At 41.2% G+C, this 18,799-nt stretch overlaps 1 protein-coding gene across 1 annotated transcript in view; it reads right to left on the reverse strand.

The window, feature by feature from the left end:
- pcdh1a (protocadherin 1a) overlaps positions 1-18,509 on the reverse strand; it is an 81,451-nt gene extending 62,942 nt beyond the window's left edge. The window contains exons 1-3 of the mRNA XM_069700586.1: positions 17,924-18,509; positions 8,530-9,344; positions 5,405-7,591 (exon numbers count right to left, since the gene is read on the reverse strand). Of these exons, the coding sequence (XP_069556687.1) occupies positions 5,405-7,591; positions 8,530-9,324 (2,982 nt within the window). The 5' untranslated portion in view covers positions 9,325-9,344; positions 17,924-18,509. The remainder of the gene's footprint in view (positions 1-5,404; positions 7,592-8,529; positions 9,345-17,923) is intronic.
- Between the last annotated feature and the right edge of the window lie 290 nt (positions 18,510-18,799).

Genomic DNA, 18,799 nt, shown 5'->3' on the forward strand with positions numbered 1-18,799 from the left:
ATTCAGTGAAATGCAGATGACATCTTTTCAACGATTTCTAGGTTTCACTGGTCGTGAGTACAAGTAGGAGAGAATAATGTGTCACAGTCTTATAGAACAAGCGCAAATTTTGCCTGCGGCCTCGTCTGTAATACACCTCTACTGACTTCAAACAGCAGTATTGGACTAAATTGGGCTAATCCCAGCTCAAAGGGATACCTAAAGTTCACAAAGTGTGGGCCCTGCTTAACAAAGAAGCAGGTTAATTAAGACTCACACTGACTCACTCGACTCCCTGAGAATCCACTGGATAGGCTTTAGGTAACTGCAGACAGGAGCGGCTATGAACACGTAGCCCCGAGGAGGAAAACACTCAACTGTTGTGGTTGAATAAAGCATTTTAATAGCACGAATGTATATAAAGAATGCATTTACAGCTTTTAAAGGACTGATGATTGCAATGTAGCAAACAATTCTTGGTGATTCATGCTACTCCGTTTGCTTCTTTTTCAAATGTAAGATTCTCACAAGTAGAGTGTGAAAAAAGGTGGCAGCTCTTAGACCCTACAGGGCTAATTATCAGCTCTAATGGCTAATGTGAGTCACTGGTTTCTCCAGCAACCATCATGCAATATCACACATTCATGTGGGGTGTGTGTGTGTGTGTGTGTGTGTGTGTGTGTGTGTGTGTGTGTGTGTGTGTGTGTGTGTGTGTGTGTGTGTGTGTGTGTGTGTGTGTGTGTGTGTGTGTGTGTGTGTCTTCTTGTCTGACAAATGTACAGCTTGATGTGTTTTGTTGTCGAAAATATGATTGTGTAGCAGCATGTTGCCGCCTAGTTCATGTCTCATGATGAATATTACTGTTGGTTAAATTTGACTTGAGGACACGTACGTTCTAAAAAAACAACAACTCATTAAACCCAATTTCAATGAGGAAATTGGTGTGCATGTTTTTGCACAAATATATTGTATACATCAATAAATAATTTCGAAATAATCCTGGAACAACTTTTATCTATCTACTGTATACATACTGCACATTATGAGTTTACAAGATATTGCTATATTCCTGATTAGTCCTTTGAAATACCCACATATCGTCAATGTAAATGCCTTCCCAGGCTCAAATAACAAAATTGTAGCATACACCTGAGAATGGTTTAACTTGTCAACACCCTGAGGAAAATTCCCAGCCTCCCCACTTTAATTACAAAATTACCCGAACAGGTGCAGGCAGTATGAAAATAACTGTAAGGACCTCTATTTAAATTCAGCATAGGGAAGCTACGGCATCCTCCCTATCATGCAGAGAGCTCATCATATTTGTTTGAATCTAGTATAGAAACATTTTCGGTTTGTTTGACGGTACCATTTGCACTTAAGAGGTTTCTTGCCCAAAATAAAGAGGCTTTCTTGTCAGAAATGGGAGAGAAAAGGAGTCAGGTCTTTTTTGATTTTCTCGATGTTGGTGAGCTTTCTTTACTTACAGTAAAATACTTCTGTTTTTTTTATTTTTTTCATTTAGCATTTCAAACACTTAATTAGTGTTTAGTACGATTCCAAAGTGTTGACAAAGGACCACAGAGGAATGGAGTCTGTCTTTATTAGTCTCACACGGGCCTCTCATCTTTCTGCCCGGGATACAACGCTTCTCCATCTGCACAGAGGCTTTGAGCAGTTGGCAGCAAAAGCACTGTCCATGGTGCTGAATTTCATTGGTTCAAGACACTCACAGTACATGACAACCGTTGGTTACAACTGTGGTCAAGGGTTTTGGGATGTCTAAGTCTATTCATGACATTTCCTGCATCTTTTTCTATTTCTTTCTTTCTTTGGGACAAACATTTTACAGAAAAAAATATTTATTTAGAATTTTCTGTGTGGCAATCGGTATATTTGGTTTAACGTCCTTCATCTGTGTTTGGAGTGAGCGTGTCTTGTTGTAAAATACTATATCCTGAAAACTGCATTTCAGGAATTCTGTGCCAAAGTGGGTTAATCTAAAGCAATTAGAGGGCTGAAAATTTCTCTACGGAGCCTGGGGAGAAGATTAAAATGTTTCGGAATTGATAGCAGTACTAGCTGCTAATGTAGGAAACAAAACAAATATTGCTTCGCACATATAGCTGGCACATACTTGGATAATACTCTGATCTAATTAGGGCATCTTAAACATCTGTTTGGGGTTTTGGCACCCTCGACAAGCCTTTCCCGAGTATTTAAATATTCTACATTTCAGCCCCGGGCTGTTCTCAAAGCTAGCCTTCATAGGTGGAGACGTTTCTATAAAATGAGAACATCCTATGATGAAAAACAAAGTAATCTTATAACAAACAACTAAATTAATGCATGGAAATAATCTAGAGTTGAGAGATGCAGCAAACAGGGCTACATAGTAAATGCTAATAACTAGTAATCCTGTAATAAAATACATACTAGCACAGTAGGGCATGTCTAATGCTCCATTATTAGTCTAACATGGTAGATTAATTGATCAATAATTTATGCAGCAACATATGTATTAACATTTACATTAATTATTATTATTATTATTATAAATAATTGTGATTGATGATCAGTGTGATTAATTGAGATGAATCTGTCTGTCTGTCTGTAACCAACAACATAAACACTATAGTTTTACCAAAATATACAAATAAATTGCTGACAATGAAAGGTACCATTAATCAAAAATAAACAGTGGTTCATTCCCATGTGCCACTAAATAATAAACAGAAGAAGGGGCACAAAGAGATGACAATCACAAATGGGGAAAATAACGTAGAAATTGTGATGCACATCTGATATTTCAGTTAGTTTCATCGAGCTGTTTTTACAGAGATGAAAGAAAACTATTTTAACGATTATGCAAAATGATTGCGATCAGGGGATGATGTAATAATTATGACAGGCCTACCGCAATTATAAATTACTATTACCTGCCAAACCTACCACTTCACCACATGCGCGATTTGCATTTGTAATGATGCCGCCATGATGCCATGACGCTGTGGCATTATGCAATCCTTAGTGGTCCGAAACCACACCTGACGAAATATCCTCATGTTTTAAAAATGCCCTCAGCATGAATGTACACAAAGCAGTGCTCACAAAGACACGCATACAAGAGTTAAAAAAAAAAAAAGTTTCTATGGAAAATGCTTATTATCTTTCATGTTCTCATAATCCGTAAATACGCAAACTGTAACTTTCAGATGTAACGTCAAGGAATTTAGCAGACACCTGACCACATTCCAAATGAAGAGCTATTGTCAAGAGAAGCACAGTTAATTAAAGCAAGGGCACCACTCTACATCTGTCACATCACTTGGCAGTTACTTTAATTATATATTTTGGTCAATCTGTTCTTCCTGATGTGAGAGGGGATGCCATACATGAGACAGCATCTGCTGAGGTATGTCACATGAGCTTCAACATCTGTCCATGTTTTTACACAGTCTGTCAATCACTTGAGTCATGTCTCATACGCGTTTATGTTATCATATTGAGACACCACGTAGACAATATTGTCGAGTGCTGAGAGCTTGCATCTGTGCAGCAGTTACAATTAACACTCTTTCACTTAGCAGCAAATCTGCACACAAACAGGGAGATTGGCACTACACACAAATACCCAGACACACCCTGTGGCTTGCAGTCATTTTGGTCCCTTATGTTGTCCATCAAGGAGACAGTGGTGACTGTTCTCTAAACTGACTCCACCCACAAAGGCTTGTGATCACCTCAGCTGTCAGCTAGCATCTGCTGAAGCTACCAACCAGCCAACTGTGAGAGTGGCTCTGAAGATATCTCCACAGAAAATGTGTCACCTACACGTTCAGAACTCAGCAGCACGTTTTTCCCCTTCTATTTTTTGCTAATTTTTTTTTTTTTTTTTTTTTTTTTTTTTTTTATGTGGCAAACATTATCTGCAAAGCCTTGGAGAATGTCAAACTGCTTTGTATGTATGACACTGCGATGTAGAAGGCGCCTTGAAAGCTCATGTCAGCTCATCATGGATGAAAATAAATTGTATACATCAATGTCAAATGTTTTCAGTGCAAAATAATGGCCGTGCTTTGAGTACTGCCGGAGCAAAATGAATATGGTATTGTTGGATCTATTTTGTTGTGTGATTTACAGATATATCACAGTGATGTTCAGAGGTATCAGTCATGATAGGTTGCTAATCACACCCTGCTTTTATGAATCGTGTTTGCGATCCCCCTGCACTCGGCTGGCTTTCGAGATGTGGGCTGTTTGAAGTTATGTGATACAGATTTTACCTCTTACTGACACCTGGCGTTTTTTTCTCAGGTTAAATCAGAGTTTGGTACATTATTTACTCAAAAAAAAGAGAGATACATTTCTACAGCTAAAATATATCTATGTAACTGGCATCAAGACATCTGGACATTTCACCGTCTTATATGAACACAGACGGTTATACTGTTTAAGGATAATGCCTGCTTTATCCCCCTCCTGCACGCACACACAAAAATACACATTTATACATGTCTAGCTCAAGACGCACTTTCACACAGCTGCAGATGACACAGAAACCTAGAGACACACTAGCTTTATATCCCCCAGACTCTACAATTTTTGTGTTCGTAATCCCCTCTGAGTCTATTAATATTTCTGTTTCCATGGCGATTCAGGTCTAGTCAAATGTTGTACAGATAAGAGGAGATAAGAGCATAAGGAGCACGAAGATAAGAGCAAGTGACCTGCAGAGATCAGAGTACGAGAGGTCAGGCAGAAGAGCAGAAGTAAGTAGGTGAGAAATGGACCTTCCCTGCTCAGCTCTACTGCCAACCTGACAGAAAAACTAAATACGACAGGTCATCGCAGGTTTTTAGTAGTGCAACAGTTGAACAAATACTTTCCTGCAGCAACTTTCTTTGCATATCCAATTTTACCCTACAGAGAAGTTATATGTGACTACAGATTATTTGTTGTTATCTTAACCGAGTTATATAAATTACACATTGAAGGAGGCGCTTTGTGTCTCCTTGTCATCTCATATTATAGGCAGTGTGCAGAGAATGAAACTAAGAATAAAAAAAAGGAGTAGCAGTAACAAATCTGCTATAAATTTTTAAGGATCATTTTACATTTTGATGATACAGACTGATGGCACAATAACAACAAATCCCTTTTACACTATTCAAATTTGATATAGTGTTGTTGCCTTTAAAGTAAATCATAGCAAATTACTGTAACTGACAACATAGTCCAAAATGAGAGTTGTTTAATTTATAAGGTATTTTAAAACTGTTGCACACAACAACAATAGTATATATATCAGTTCTAGAATTTAATGATCCCTCTTCAATACCCTCAAATTATGTAGCACACAAATCATCCAGTCCACAGACAGACCATCTAGACAGAAGTTACATTTAGTAAGGGATGATTTTACCTGTTTGTTGTTATACTTGGATTGGCTAGTCTTGTAGCTGTAGTCTGAGTACTGGTCTGAGCCGGTAGAGTTGTCGTCTCCTCCTGTTCCTACAAAGGTGTTGGCGGCGGGAAGGTCCTGTACGGCCTGGTGCTTCTGGGAGGCGGAGGGGGATTGGGCTTGCAGCTGGATGGAGGGTAAGGGGGAGTTGGAGCGGTAGTGTCTGCCTATATCTGGGCTTCCAGGCGAATATGTTAGTGGCAGATGTATCCTGGGGCTATCGTTGACTCCATCAAGGTTGAACTTGAGACTTTTTTGAAGGCTGACCTCTTCCTCTTCCCCAAGTGGCTTTGGGGACTTCTGGGGTTTTCCTTTCCTCCCTCGTTTGCCTTTGGCATTCTTTGGTGCCTGCTTGGGTGCATATAAGTCTTTCGTTTCCTTTTTGCCTGCCTGATACCCACTCTTAGTTTCTCTTTGGATGCGGTGTCGAATAAATACCACCACCAAGATCAACATTACAACGCCTGCCACTCCAGCAAGGCTTCCAAACAAAATGTTACTACGCTGTGCAGCAAAACCATTGTCAGGATCACCAGCAATGTCCCTGTCCAGTGGAGTGTAAAGACTGTGTCCAACCAAGGCTTCCACGAGGCTGACATTTGAAATGGTTTCATTGACATAGATGTGGACTAGGGCAGTGGCATGGCGTGCAGGCTTCCCCCTGTCACTCACTCGTACCACCAGACGATGTAGTCCTCCGTGTTTGCGGGTCATTTCCTTTGCCAGGGTGATCTCTCCACTGGAGGGGGAGATGCGGAATAACTGGTAAGGATTCCCACCGGCAATACTGAAAACCAGCTCTGCGTTAGGCCCACTGTCCAGGTCTTCAGCTTCCACGATCTCAACGTGGCTGTCTGGGGAAGCTAGAGGTGACAAGCGCCTGAAGGAGGAGTTGGAGGGCTTGGTGATCACAGGGTCATTGTCATTTTCATCCAGTACATTAATGGTAACGCCCACATATGAGGACCTGGGTGGCTCTCCTCCATCCACTGCTTTTAGACGGAATGTGTAGCTGCTTTCCTTCTCCCTGTCAAATGAGATGCTTGAGAGAATGGTGCCTGTTCCGTTTTGAACCACAAACTTCCCTCCATCAGGCTCTACAGAGAGGTGAACATGAGCATTCTCACCTTTGTCCATATCTAGGACTGTCACCATACCAACTGGGCTGAGAGGAGGCATGTTTTCCAGAACTGAAAAGCTGTAGCCACTAAGCATAAACTTGGGGTCATTGTCATTGCGGTCAAGGATTTTAATTACAACAGTTGCTGTTCCTTTATGAACAGGTGACCCTTTATCTGCTGCAGTGACCCGAAATTCATATCGTTCTTTATGTTCACGATCAAGTGGGCTTCGGGCTCTTACTTCGCCTGTATTTGGGTCGATCTCAAACAAACCTTTGATGGTCGAGTCCGCCACGATATTATAGAGGAGTTCGGCATTAGTGCCACTATCAGCATCCGAGGCTGTAACATCCAAAACCCTCTCCCCTGGTTGGTTTTCTTCGGCAAAATCAACCTCAAACAACGTTGGGGAGAATATCGGAGAGTTATCGTTCACGTCAGTCACCTGCACCTTTAAGGAGTTTGTACTAGAGAGTGCTGGGTTTCCAGAATCTACAGCCACAATCTCTACTCGGTAATCCCTGACTCTTTCGTAGTCAAGAGGAGTGGTGGTCTGGAGGAAATATTTCCTCTTGTTGTCGCTGGACGAGTCGCTGGCAGGGCGAAGCTGGAATGGAACATCTCCCGCTACCACACAAGTGACCACTGCGTTCTCTCCTTCATCTTTGTCGGAAACTTGCACCAAAGCAACAGCTGTTCCCACTGGCATGTCCTCCGAAATGTTAGCCACTCCTTCACTGTGAGTCACAAGCCCAATCCCACGGATCTCCACAGCTGGAGCATTGTCGTTTTGGTCAGTCACGTCAATGGTTACAAATGTCTTAGAACTTTTAGGTTGAGGACCTTTATCCCTCGCCACCACATAGAAGGACAAGCTGCTGATTTCCTCCCTGTCCAGTGGTCCTTTGACATAGATGACGCCAGTAGAACGATCAATTCGCAAGAGCTTCGGGACTGGGTCTACAGCTTGATGAAGGGTGTACTCAATTTCTCCATTAGGTCCCATGTCAGAGTCATTTGCTTTTACCTAGAATCAAAACATATTCTGTGGTTAGAGGCATGAATTACATGCAACAATTTAGGGTTAGAATTACAGGAAAAACAGTGTAGTACTTTCTCCACTGAATAATTGGCCATTGAATGAATGAGTATATGGATCAATGGAAGTCTGCTCACTTCAAAGCACGGCATGTGAACAACTTTATTTCATTATTGCCTTCCCTCTCTGCCTTAGATGGTTATGTCATTGCCGGGTTTTTTTTCTTTTCTTTTTCTTTTAAAGAAAAATATTTGTCCCTGTCTAGGTTCCCATGAAAACACATGCTGAAATATTAAGACTGCTGTTTACTTCTTGACAGTCAGTGCAATTTCACAGCAGTATGCTGAGAAAATCCTACACAAATCATCTTACGCCTACACATACGCAGACATTGTGTTGCTCTTACTATGTTTCTGCAAGTATAATAGCACAACAAAAGCAATAAGCAGCTTAATTACCTGTACAAGCATAATGCTGTAATACTTCTGATATTACTCAAAAATGCCCACTAAATTTGTAGGAGTCAATGAAACTTGCATACAACTTGTATAAAAAAATATGTGATTTGACAGTCACTGACCTTAAATTAAAAAAAAAATCCTGGTTAAGAGGTTAAATTATGTATACTTTGTACATAAGGGCTATTTTGAATATTTCAAACCAGTACACTGGATTAAAACATCTATATTTAATCTGAATTTAAACATTGACACTATGTCTCGTAAAGGCTGTGCAAAAGTTATTCAAAACATATTTTCTTTCAATAACATCTTGGTAAAGCGGCTGATATTTGCTGTATTTCTGAATATAAAATCAAAATATTCAACCAGCACCAACAATTTTGGTTGCAACTTAATTTTGCAATCAGGGCAGCAACTTGATCTAAAATAAGTTCTGCAACAGAAAGAAAAGTATCAAAGTCTCACCTGCAGCACAGAGTGCCCCACTGGACTGTTTTCGGAAACTTCTGCTTCATAGGTCGACTTTTCAAACTTGGGGGAGTTGTCATTAGCATCGGTCACCACCACTCTGAGCAGAGCGCTGCTGTAGCGCTGAGGGTTTCCTCCATCCACTGCCTTGATGGTGAGGTCATATGAATCCTTTAACTCTCGATCTAGGTTGCCCAGGACAATAAGCTGTGGTAGCCTCCCTCCTCTGTCATCAGCCACTTGTAAACCGAATAGGGTTGCTGCATCTGGCCCTGCCGTCAGCGCATAGTCAGCCACCCCATTCCTGTCTGAGTCCCTGTCTGTAGCGAGAGGTATGGAGAATAGAGCCCCCATGATTGTGTTCTCAGGGACAGAGATGGTGAGTACAGAAGAGGGAAATTGTGGAGTGTTGTCATTGATATCCTGTACTTCAATGCGTCCTTCAATAAGTCGTGGGCTCGGGTTTTGGATCAGATCTGTCACGGACACTTCAAATTCCAGGTAGCAGGGCTTACCCTTTACCAGGGACCGACAGTCCCTCAGAGTCTCTCTGTCTATGGGAATCTCTGTGGTGAAAATGTCTCCTGTCTTTCCATCGACACGAAGGTAAGGGGCACCCACCTCTAGCTTGTAGAGGTGACCCGAGTCTGGCAGTCCCTGGTCTGCTGCCAGGCTACCAATAAGAGTGTTGGGAGGCTGCTCCTCCTGGACCCGGTACAGGATACTGCCTTCAGCAGAGCCACAGTGCACCACCACGACCCAAAACAGTATTACTCGTAAATTCAGTTCCATTAGGTCATCAGAAGATCTGCCTGTAAAATGACAAGAAGAATCTGGGTCAAAATGCTGTATCGTTTTGTAAATCACATTTCAAGTTTTAGCTATAACATGCTTTCTAGCAGCAGCAAGGTAATAATTACCTCACTTTTATTTTAAGGGGAAATTACAAAACACACACCACAAAGTTATAAAGACCAGAGGGAAACATTTAGTCAGCAAGAAAGAAAAAGCATCACTCTCTTGTTGTATCTTAGCTCTGCAGCTGTAAAATTAATTGTGTCAATAACTTGTACCAAAACCTGCAGCAGGCCTAGAAGCACAACATAATAATTAGACAACAACAATAAAGGGAAACAGGATTTTAAAAAAAGAAAAAGAAAAAAAAAGAAGAAGAAAGAAATACAATCCTAACTACTGTATTCCCCAGTATTGCTTCTTTTCTGTTTCAGACCTTCATGAGTTTCAATGAATATCTCGGCTTTCCCAATTTCATGTAGAAATAAATGTAGGAACAAGAAATGATATCTTGTGAGCTTACACACAAAACAAACTTGAGGGCCGGTGTGGATTGTTTCAGCTGAGTAATCAAATAAAAATGTAATACAAAATCTCACAGCCGAAGAGACTCATTATTTCTGTATTACACTACTAGACGTGTAGCTCTGAAATAACCGATGGTATAAAACCTGCCCTCAAGAATGAATCCTCACTAACCTGCCAAGGAATTCTCTGCTGAAAGAGATGAACTGTTTGATCTATTTGTCTACCAGAGAGCCCTTTAACAACGGCGGCTTTCATACTGAGGGTCATAGAGGCAATTTCTTCCCATGCAGATTATGCAACTCTGCCATTATCATCACATGCAGCTTTCAACAATGCACAATGCAAAAATTTCTATCCACACTCCATTGCTACTGGCTAGCTCAAACGCTGTAATCATTATATGTTTGATTTTGAACCTTTCAACTCCGTAATTACGACCCATTATTTTAGTGTCTTCTTTGATCTGCATTCCCTCTAGCTACAGAATTCGGGCTTTTTTCATGCTGCAATGATTTTAGACTATAATTATTTCTACTGCGTGAGCATGTGAGCGTGTGTGTGTGTGTGTGTGTGTGTGTGTGTGTGTGTGTGTGTGTGTGTGTGTGTGTGTATGTGTGTGTGTGTGTGTAGAGTGCTATTGGTAATTGAAATGGGTGTAAACATTGAGGTTAAGTACCAAAGTCCAGTGCTCAAAAAAAAACCGTCATTGTGGCAACACTTGAAAAGTTTGGTATCTGTGGTATTTCCATGTCTACTCACTAATCATATTGTGCTCCAGTTTGATGCTTTCAGTGCAGACTGTTGTGTACAGAGTCTATTGTTCTATGCTTGTGTTGGTGACCCATCACTTTATTGTACTGGTCATTACTGGCTCCGATATGGTTCAGGTATTAGTCAGGCTTGGTGGGTCCATATTGAATAGAGCCCGACTGATATATTGACCTGTCAAAGATGTATCGTTATCGGTGTATACATTAGCCAAAATGCGGTGAAATGAAACTTTTTTTGACAAAATATAATGTTGAAAAAGATGCTTAGGGTAAATTAGAAAACGGCTACTTGTGATTTTTTTTTTTTTTAAACAGTCTTTAATAATTATCAAATTGTTTTTCCTTTTTCAAAATTCTGAAGTTTACTCTCTCAGTGCACTTATGTGGACAGTTAACTGTAAAATACCTTGCCTTCCTAATATCGGTATCAGCAATGACCATAAAAACTCACCAACGGTATGACTCTAATATCAAATACTGTTTCTTAGCCAAATTCTTAACAATACTGGTAGATAGAAGTTTGTTTTAACTTTTCTTAAATCTTATAACTGAATTTTTGCACATGACTTTGAAGAAGGCTCCTTTAGTAAAAAGTCAGGTGCAGTTAAAGCCGTATGTTACCTCAAACATACAAAAATGGTTCCAGTCAAGTGGAATCAGTGTGTCCTTAGCTGGTTTGGGTGGTGAATACAAGCAAACAGTGTTATCCTGACCAGAATCGGTACACAGTGCATCTGCTCAGATGAAACAACGTTCCAGAGAAGAGTAAAACAAATGTGTATTAAGCTAGACAGTAAAACACAAATATACAGAAATCCGATGAGGAATCCAATTCCTTTTGAATACATTAAAATTGGAAGTGCAGGTTATTGATGCACTAATTGCTCCGTTATCGACGTGTCCCTTTTTACATTTGCAGGGGGAACCTCTAGTCAATGTGGCGTGAACGGTGAGTATGCTTTCTGCATGTTCACGTGTGCGGGGCAAAAAGAATAGGAAGAAGTAAGAACATAATCAGATACACTGCAAAACACATTCCTTATACCTATGACCTAGGAATAATGTTGAAACATTATCCTATGTGACATAATAAAAAGGTAAAGGTATTTCTAAATCGAATTGTAAATGTTTCATATTGCTACCCCTCATTCAATTTAACATAATGCTGAATAAAGGTTTGTTAAATAAATAAATGTTTGGGTAATCAGTCAAAAACAATCTAATGCATTGTCATTTGAGGACTATGGTAAATGGTCTGTACTTGTATAGTGCTTTATCACCTTTTGGTCTCAAAGTGCTTTAACATATTTTTCCATTCACACACTAATGAGACAGACCACCATGCAAGGCGCTGCAATCAGGAGCACATTCCCACACTGACGGTACAACATTGGGAGCAACTTAGGGTTTAGTGTCTTGCTCAAGGACACTTGGGCATGTGGACAGGAGGAGCTGGGGATTGAACCACCAACCTTCTGATTTGTGTTCAACCCACTCTACCGTCTGAGCCACAGCCTCCCTCATTGATCCCACTATGATCATCCTCCTCTTACAAAATGTCTCCATATAGGATAATATGTGATTTAGCCCGCTAGACGCATGCATCTCTTGTCCTCCCTTTCTTTTTATATGCACTGTTGAATTTAAGTTTGCATAATTATCTTTTACAAAAATGGCCATTTGGAAATGAAAACCGTAATTGATTTCATAATGTTTTGTTTAGCTCTAACTGTCCCCCTGCCATTACAACCACTTCTAGGACGAGTAGGCGTGCTTTGATAGTGACATGATTGTTATGGTTGATGACACTCATGACTTAATGTCTTCCAGTTGGCCTCATGCCTGTCTTCCAGATGGCACCGTGCCTGGAAGCCCAGCGAATCGGTGTTCTTTTTTTTTCTTTGTTTACATTTATATTAACATTCATGTTCATGAAATATGCGTTTTGCCATCACTCAGAGGGAATCTTTTATCAGTTTAATATTATTGACACCGTGCTGGTTTTTTTGGGGTTTTTTTTTATCTCGCATTCTTCAGCTATCGCACAAATAGTGTATCAAAAGCTCGGCAGCATCAAATTTCTATTCCTCATCTCAAAGTACTTTAAGGTGGTGGCAAAGGGGAGCTCGTGATGAGATTTTTTTTTTTTTTGCTGGAGGATGTGAGACTTCTCGGACGACTGCATGCCTCACCAAAGTTCACTACCTGAGCAGCAAAATTGATAAATTAGAAGTGCTGACCATGACTGGGAGTGACATTTCCCGCATCTCAGCGTTTTTTTCTCGAAGAACCTTGGTTATCATCTGCCATCCCAGATGGTGTGGTAGACCCACAAGACTACAAGCTGATTCAGTCAGATTGCGATCCATAACTCAGCATAAAATCAAAGGGATTGCAACACTGGAATATTCAGGACATCTGAGGCTATGAGTGAGATCTTTTTGGATATTAAAAATCACCCTGTCAATGCCCTTGCACTGGCAGCACTGTGGTATCAAACTAAAAAGAGCATCACTGCAGATCTTTGTTTTTATTTGACCACTGAACAACCAATTAGAACTAGACACTACTGCTTTTTGGTAACTGCGCCACAGACCGGGCTCATACTCAGATGACCCCTCCTGCAGTACCAGTTGTGTAAGCGCAGCACATACTGTATTTCCTTCAAGCAGGACTATCAGGTCTCGGTAATGACGAGAGGGCTAATACTGTAATTCCCTTAAGTACCGTTTGCTGCAAAAAGCATCCTGTACAGATAAACAAACCAACAAACATACTGAGCCAGACACCTTATGGAGTTGATCCAAAGCAGCAAATATTCTGAAAAAAAAAAAACCACAATCCCTCCAAACACAATCAGGGCATCCACAGTCTGACTGAGGGGAGAACTTTAATTCTACCAGTGAAGCAGCACTCAGCATATACCCTCATGCTGTGGTCATGCAACGGTCCAGATGGTTCCAACACAGAGAAAAAAAGGAGGGCAGCCTGCACCACAGTATGGATGTAAACCTTCAAAGACAGTCTCAAACTGCCTGATGGGTCTGCTGTTGAACTTTGAAACAAATAATGCAGTAGCGGTGAAACTGCTTAGAAGTGGAGTTTAAGACCCTGAGGATCCTCCGAGAAGGCTCGCCACGCGACAAGAACACGGCCTGGCCAAAACCCAGCTTACAAAGACCATCGAGGATGCCAAGTGTAAGTGTAAAACCAGACTATAGAATCAGTGACTCATGCTCAGCATGGCCTTCACTGCAGTCACAATCTGCTGGAGAGGCTCACCCAAATATACCCCTTCACCTGCCACTGACCTGTATAGATAAAAGTGGCTCTAGGAAAAGAGTTGTTCTCACTCATGCCCACTATGTCACCTGGGAGTCTGTAGTCACTTACTGTGTGTTCGTTTGGGTTTCATTGAAATGTACTTTAGAAGTGTGGTGACTGATATTAGACTATATGACTATCTGACCTATGAACAAAAAAGGTTTTCTGTCCAGGTATTGCTGTTAAAAAGAGACAAAAGAGACCTCCAACATAAGCAATACCGATATTATGTGAAACTACGTTAATCTGAAAACAGTTGAATATCTTAAATCCACTACAAATACACAAATCTGTTACAAGTGCACATTTTTTTAATGCAACCATAGAGCTTTTTTTTTTTTTTTTATTTAAAAACAGAATTAGAGAGCTCGAAAACAACATATGCAAAAGTGATAAAGCTGCTGCATTCCCAATCAGAATATTGGAATAGTTGCAACAAACTTCAAAAGACTTGAATTTCAACAAAGGATGCAGGATAGAGGTTTGTCTCTCCCCGATGTGGCTCCCTTCTCACTCCTGCTTATCTCTGCCTTACCTCATGGATGTACCCATTTCCTCCAATGCCATTTTGAATGATAGTGAACACCCAAATTCCTCCTAGTAACTGACTACAATATAATACCCTCCCTCCTATCTCCACCACCCCCATCTCTCTCTAAAGGCTCAGTGCTGCTGCTCACTGAGGAGAAGGTGCAAGACTCCTCTGGCAGCTAAACATCAGTCAAACTACAAGGTCTGATTGAGTCTCACACCGAGACCTCACACAGTGCACCGACCGGCTGACCCCGCAGCTCCAAGAGAACATTTCAACTTCTTGGTGTCTACAATTAACGTTCCACCCGGTGTCAAATTGTGCACTTGTTCCCCGAGTAAACAATTCACTGCCTTAATGAAGCCCCGGCTGCTGAACCCAGTCAAAACAATGACCTCTGCAAGAACTGGTTGCATCCCAGTTTACATGACAGACCCACTCCAGCACCGACTGGAGCAGCAGCATCTCCACCACCGTAGAGGATCCTGCTCATTCACTCAAAACTGTCTCGCATGTGTTTTGCCCAAAAGAACTTTCGCACCGCAGGCAGTTGTCAAATTGTCTACAGGAATGCTGACATTTTATAGGTGGGAGGAAAGAAAAACAGAAGGTTAACTTGTGCATTCTGAGCTAAGTGTTATAATTTTTACACTGAAAACAAAACATTGTGCACAATGCATTCACATTAGCTCAATCTCTGCGGTGTGTTCACAAAAGAACTGTAATATATATTCACATTTAGATCCAGCAGTTCTTTTTGCTTATTTTATTGCTTATTTATTTGAACAATTGTTGGGTAAAATAAAAGGTGAAACATTTCAGTAAAAGGCTGAGTTTGACTGAGAAGGAATTCTGTGCAGGAGATATATTTGAGTAATTATTATCAAAATGTACTGAAGCAATTTACCATCACATATTTCCCAAATTTAGATCATCAATCTGTCAACAGCATCATTATTACCCGTTTGCTTTATGTAACATGAAAATGTCACAATTTATTTGTCAAATAAAATAATCTGCATTATTTTAAAGGCCAGTGAAGTGGCTCAAAAGTGCTTTTATAAAATATAAAAGCGAAAGAAAAAAAAAAGAAAAAGGATACGTGTGGGGCTGAATATACATAATAGACATTAAAAAAAAACAGGTAGTTAAAAAAATGACAAAAAATATAATTGTGTTGCAGTCCATGTGTGCCTGCTATGGTTGCCATAGAGACAGACTATCCACTGACTGAGTCAACCCCGTGACTGACTCGGTGACATTTGCTCTTTAAGTTGGCCGTTCCACAGGTCCGCCAGAAAATGACTCAAGCGTAGAATTAACTGGGGCATCATTGTAAATCGCTAATATGTGAAAGGGTTGGTGTTGGGTCAGGAAAACAAAAAACAGTACGATATAATGAAATGGATTACTTTTGCACGAATTGAATGTTTTGCAGTAACGACAGGACAGATTTTGATCCAGCAAACACCACCAGAGCCCACCTGAATTTTCACCTGTTCCGTGCTCCAAATCAAGTTCATGAATTTCTGCAGTGAGGATGTGCTCTCCCCTGTTTTGCTGGAGTGTGGAAAGATAACGCATGATTTAATGATTTTCTCAACTGATGTGATTTGATATATTGGCTGACTCTGCGCCTTTAGGTAGTATAACAGGTAAAATCCATTACCCTCCCACCAGCATGATTTATGATGGGTAGTATCACAGCTATGAGTCTCCTTACACAGCTGATCTACCAATAGAATTCACTGCAATTTTTTAGGCTGCACACTTTCCACTGGCTGCAAACCCTGGCCAGTAGTAATGAGAAAGCAATGGCCTTTGGTTGGAAACACTTGCTAAGGGCATGGGCATTTGATTATATGTAGGCTGAGCCACACAATAACACTGATGAAGGGTCACTCTCATCTCTCGCTCTCTCTCACACACACACACACACACAAATCCCATTTAATAGACTGAGATCAAAGAGGCTGTATTCAGACATTAGCAGTCTTTAGAGGGAGATATGAACATACTGACAGGTCATGATTATTATTCCTTGTTGGCAGCTATATGTGACTAGTTTAGGTATCCTCTTAGGTTTAGGTTTCCTTACAGGGTTGTTTGACTGCTTTTGTACCGTTTTGTAAAGGTTCGCTCTCAAGCTGAAATACCTGTTTGAGCAGTCAAGTCAAAACAAAAAAGAAAAAGAAATCCTTCTTTGCCTTTTCTACAATTTGATCTGTTTTGCACACACTTATCCTTCCTTCAGTAACCCAATTACATGGCACATCGCATGCTATTGTACAGTATTCAGAAGAAAGTTCCCCATTGTTCAACTACCTGTGAATAAAATTATGAAAGAGACAATGTAGAGAGATGGACAGACAGACAGACAGATAGATAGACAGATAGACAGATAGATAGATAGATAGATAGATAGATAGATAGATAGATAGATAGATAGATAGATAGATAGATAGATAGATAGATAGATAGATAATCAGCTTTATGTCTTAGAGGCAGTCAGATATGGGGTAGAAGTGGGTTATAGGCCTGTTTTGATTTGCTCTGTTTTGACAGCCTTGTAGCCTGCACTATGTGTGGGAACTTAGACCGACATCACTATGTAGAGCAGACTATTAAAATTCGCCTGGTGGTCGGTGGAGTGGCGAGAAACAACACCCCAGACTCTCGCTGGAGAGCACAGGAGATTTATCCGTGCGGATGCGCTGATCAAAGATTTTGTGTGTGTGTGTGTGTAAGGTTGCGTGTGTCCGCCAATTAGAGTGTACGCACGAATTCATAAGAAAACTGCCTGAATACTTATTAACGTGACAGGCTATACGTCAGCATTATTTGCGCAAGGATTAGTTACTAGGAAACAGCGCCAAATAAAGATCCAGTAATAAAGGCAATTAGTATGATGCTGGAATAAATGGCGAGACAGGCAGGATACAAATGGATCACATTTTCTGCTTCACAGAATCATATTGGTAGCTATAATAAAATGCAATTAGCGGATCGCCAGTACAGATCAGACTGAAGCGTATATGCGCTCATATAGTCGCTCAAGTGCGATGATATGCAGACTTAATGACTCAATACCATCACTCACGCAGGCGAGAACTCAAGTCGACTCGGATGTATTTTAATTGCGATGCATCGTCTAATTAATCATGCGGAGGAGCTTTGCTGTGGGAGACATGTAGACGACATGTTGCCTTTCCACCACAGCACCCTTCCAACCTGTAACACCGAGCTGTATTGTGCTGCTTGTCCATTATAAAGTGCAGGGCGCGCAACTTGTTGTAGCCTATAAACGGTCTATTTAAATCACGGCCCTGTATTAATAGACACCACTCCAGGCAAGTCGGGACCATTTTCAAAAGAAACTTCACTCACAATGCCGACAAATCAAAACCAACTTTCTTGGTTAATTCTGCAGTAATGTCAGTACCTGAGCCGGAGACTTCTATGGGAGCGCTTGTCGCGTATGTATATAGCCAATCGGTCGGCCGCTTGGTATGTCCACCGGTGCTCCCAGAGGCAGGTGTCTAACCCTCAAACCTCCGTCACAGTGCTGACATCAAAATCTCTTAAGCAGTCACAAAATCCATTCACAGTATTTACAACTTTCCGCATCAAAATTCAGGATCCGGTGTCCGCCGTCGTCCGGCAGTCTTGCAGAGCAGCTTTTCTGTCCGTGGGAATATGAGAAGTTACGAGCAGTTTGTGTTGGATGAGGCTATTTTATGACAGAGCAGGGAAATGAAGAGTGTCGTTCCGTAGGGATGCCCCACTGTGTGCCATTTCCGATCCTCAATAACTGATCCCTGCCAAGATATGCGCTCGCTGTCGCATCCCTTTGGTCCAAGTTTCTCCAGAGCTTTTCCCCCCACTAATATACAAGTAGCTTCGAGCGCACTCTAAGGACGCACTGGGTGTCTCAGCGACTGCAACACAAATGTCATTTTTGCAAGGCAACACGAAAAAGAGCTAACCGCTTCTAAACAAGAAGCCCATCTGAAGCATTTCCAGAGAGCAAGTGGTGAGACACTGTGGGTAGGTTAGTTGCACCCCTCTCTCCCCCTCTGTCTCTCTGTCTCTCTCTCTCTCTCTCTCTCTCTCTCTACTCATCAGAGCGTGGGAGGAGGTGGGGCTGCCATCCACCGCAGCACACAGGCAACTTCACACTCAACATCGCATTATGTCAGGGCTGCCTCCCAGGAAATTGTGTGATTCCTGCAATTTAAGAAGATCTCATCAAACTGGGTCACCTCAAACCGGGGGAATGCACCTTATTAAATGGAGCTGCAATCACTGCGCCTGTCCT

This window comes from Brachyistius frenatus, unplaced genomic scaffold (genome assembly GCF_029030835.1).
Source record: "Brachyistius frenatus isolate BFR_SWC_R1_liver_20210118 unplaced genomic scaffold, ASM2903083v1 Contig_34, whole genome shotgun sequence".
NCBI classification, from domain to species: domain Eukaryota; kingdom Metazoa; phylum Chordata; class Actinopteri; family Embiotocidae; genus Brachyistius; species Brachyistius frenatus.